Source organism: Porites lutea, chromosome 4, assembly GCF_958299795.1.
Source record: "Porites lutea chromosome 4, jaPorLute2.1, whole genome shotgun sequence".
Classification (NCBI taxonomy): Eukaryota; Metazoa; Cnidaria; class Anthozoa; order Scleractinia; family Poritidae; genus Porites; species Porites lutea.
In genome coordinates this window covers 50,339,816-50,342,143 of record NC_133204.1, presented here as the reverse complement: position 1 = coordinate 50,342,143, position 2,328 = coordinate 50,339,816, and the positions used below count along the sequence as shown (strand labels likewise).

Genomic DNA, 2,328 nt, shown 5'->3' with positions numbered 1-2,328 from the left:
ATAGACATCAACAAACTTTCATGCCAAGCAGGGACACGTAGTTGTTGAATACACAAATCCAATTGAATTTCCACCACCGAATCGTTATTAGCTACCACACGATCCGCTAATTCTGTTAACTCCACAGAAATCACTGGGTTGTAAAGGTCATGGCAATGAGAGCTAGTCAGACGTTTGTCTTGCCAGTATGAAAATTGTCCCAAATCTTGCATAGATACTGTCTGCATTGTGTCTGCTGCTTAACACGTTCGCTAAAATCATTCTGCCTTTTTATGCCTGAAAAACGCTGAGTCAGCAACTCCATCTCACTAGGATCCAGACCCTCGCAATCTCTGTTAGAGTGGGAGGGGAGGGGTTAGGGGAAGAGAGTGTTTTTAGGGCAAGGGAGTGGGGTTAGGGCAATCTAGCTCTGTTTAAGAGATAAGTAGTCAGGTAAATCAATCACAAAGAAATAATCCTTACACACGTTTATTGAATCAATAACCTAGCGTACAAAGCTCTAGGCAAAAATGCTAACTTAAAAAGCCTTAGGAGGCCTAGTTCAAGTGTGTTGGCCTATCCAATCATAACCATAAGGTTTGCTGCTACAATCCTTTGTTTGAATCACCCGCTTTTCAAAGACAAGGCGATAATTTTTGACTTTGGGGGTTAGACAGATTTTCTTGGTGGTCCTATTGGTGTCCATATTCACGCTTACAGGTACCGCGATAGGTTGTGGTGCATTCCCAGGGTTTTTGATCGCAACTAAAATGTGACTTTTCATGGAATCAAAATTCAATAGAGCCCTGCCCTGCTCATCCTGAGTAAAACCGCGTATTTTGCATTCTGTTTCACCATTTTGTAGCATGTAAGTGTAATTTTTTGGACCCCCTGTCGCAAACTCTTGTATGGGTACGCCAGCGGTTTCGTCTTTCATCTGACCCAAAAACGGGCCTGTCTCCACTTCAGGTAAACCGTTACGCCAAAGATAAATGATGCTGTCTGTATCAAAGTATAGGACCTGCTCTTTCAGCAGCTGTAAATACTTGTACAACTCTAAGCGAGCCCATGACGTGGTGAAGCTCGCGATAAAAATGTTAGTTTTATTGCTTGGAATGACCTCTTCTACAGCTTTACTGACATCAATTTCTACTATATCATCAGTGCAAATTCGTATGTCGTGAATGTTGTTACCAACATCTTCTATTATTGCATATAGCTCTGCAGGACTTGTGACGGTAAAGGTTTGAGTCTTGTTGGGTTTCTCGCCGAATTTGCCCCAGAAGCTGAAAATACAAAGAGGTAAACAAATCAAACAATGATTCTTTGAAGATCTTTGTCCTATCTTCTCATTCTAATTCTAATTACCTGTTGAGCATAAGTTTCGCCACTTGTTTCCGTCCCCCGTTTTTGGCCACTTTTGCAGGCTCTAGCTGAACCCCTTCACGGTCATAGTAAGCATTGATGTACTCTGACTTTGCTGCCTCTGTGGTACAATTCTTCGGCCAACCCGATGCTTCAGTTTTATTTTTGAGCCATTTATTTACATAGTCTGCAAACAAACCCTCTTTGCGCTGATTTTCAGAAAAATGCCACACCTCGTGAATTTTTAGTATCTTGTAACCAAGGTCCACAGCTTTCTGCAACTCAGGTGTGCACCAGGTGCCCGTTATACAGCGTTCCTCTGCAGTGTGGGTGCAAACCACTGTACGAGTCAACCATTGTTTTTCCAATTCTTCCTTTACACATTGTGTACATAGGGGAAACATGAGTTTACCACCAATGTGGACGGGGAGTACTGGATGATACAACTGGGGTGGTGGGAGAATCTTGACTTTTGCTATGCCAAAGTAGCTGCCAATATCTTGATTTGTTGGATTGACCAAAATCTCCGGGTGACCCACTGGATACGTTTTGGTTTGTTGACGTACGGGTAAAGCGAATTGATGTCTACATAGCGAATTTCTTCTCCTGCTGCTGCAACACAATGTAAACGCACTCCATTGGTTCTACCACCAAAAAAGGTATCTCTAGGGTTCAATGGCTCAGACAGCTGAAAGGTCTTCAAAAATTCCCTGAGAGTCGGGTTTGTCTTCCTCTCAATCTCAAAATCATGCTCCCATTGCTCAATCACCGTATAGCCTGCTTGACGTAACTTCTGTGTCTTTTTACAGGTGGCTTCATAGATTTCTGAGATGGTACGATCTGGATGACAATTGTGTTTCCTGTAGCGATGGTTTGGAAAACATTTAACACACCCATGATAAAAGCAACCATGAAATTCATAGACCGTTTTGGTAGTTTCGTCATAGCCATCGACAAACAGAGCCTCGCCTTGTGTGATCACCT

General features: G+C 42.7%; 1 protein-coding gene across 1 annotated transcript; it reads right to left on the bottom strand.

Moving 5' to 3' along the window:
• Nucleotides 1-541: 541 nt before the first annotated feature.
• Nucleotides 542-1,748, bottom strand: LOC140934831 (uncharacterized). Its single transcript, XM_073384391.1, has 2 exons — nt 1,348-1,748; nt 542-1,265 (listed from the first exon to the last, which is right to left on the bottom strand). The coding sequence occupies exons 1-2, from the start codon at nt 1,746-1,748 to the stop codon at nt 542-544; spliced, it is 1,125 nt and encodes a 374-aa protein (XP_073240492.1).
• Between the last annotated feature and the right edge of the window lie 580 nt (nt 1,749-2,328).

What these genes read in the sequence shown, in the direction of transcription:
- LOC140934831 (XM_073384391.1), bottom strand. Translation starts at nt 1,748, where the DNA reads ATGTTTCCCCTATGTACACAATGTGTAAAGGAAGAATTGGAAAAACAA. An exon ending in GCGAAACTTATGCTCAACAG is followed by an intron (nt 1,266 to 1,347) that starts GTAATTAGAATT and finishes TTGTATTTTCAG; the next exon opens with CTTCTGGGGCAAATTCGGCG.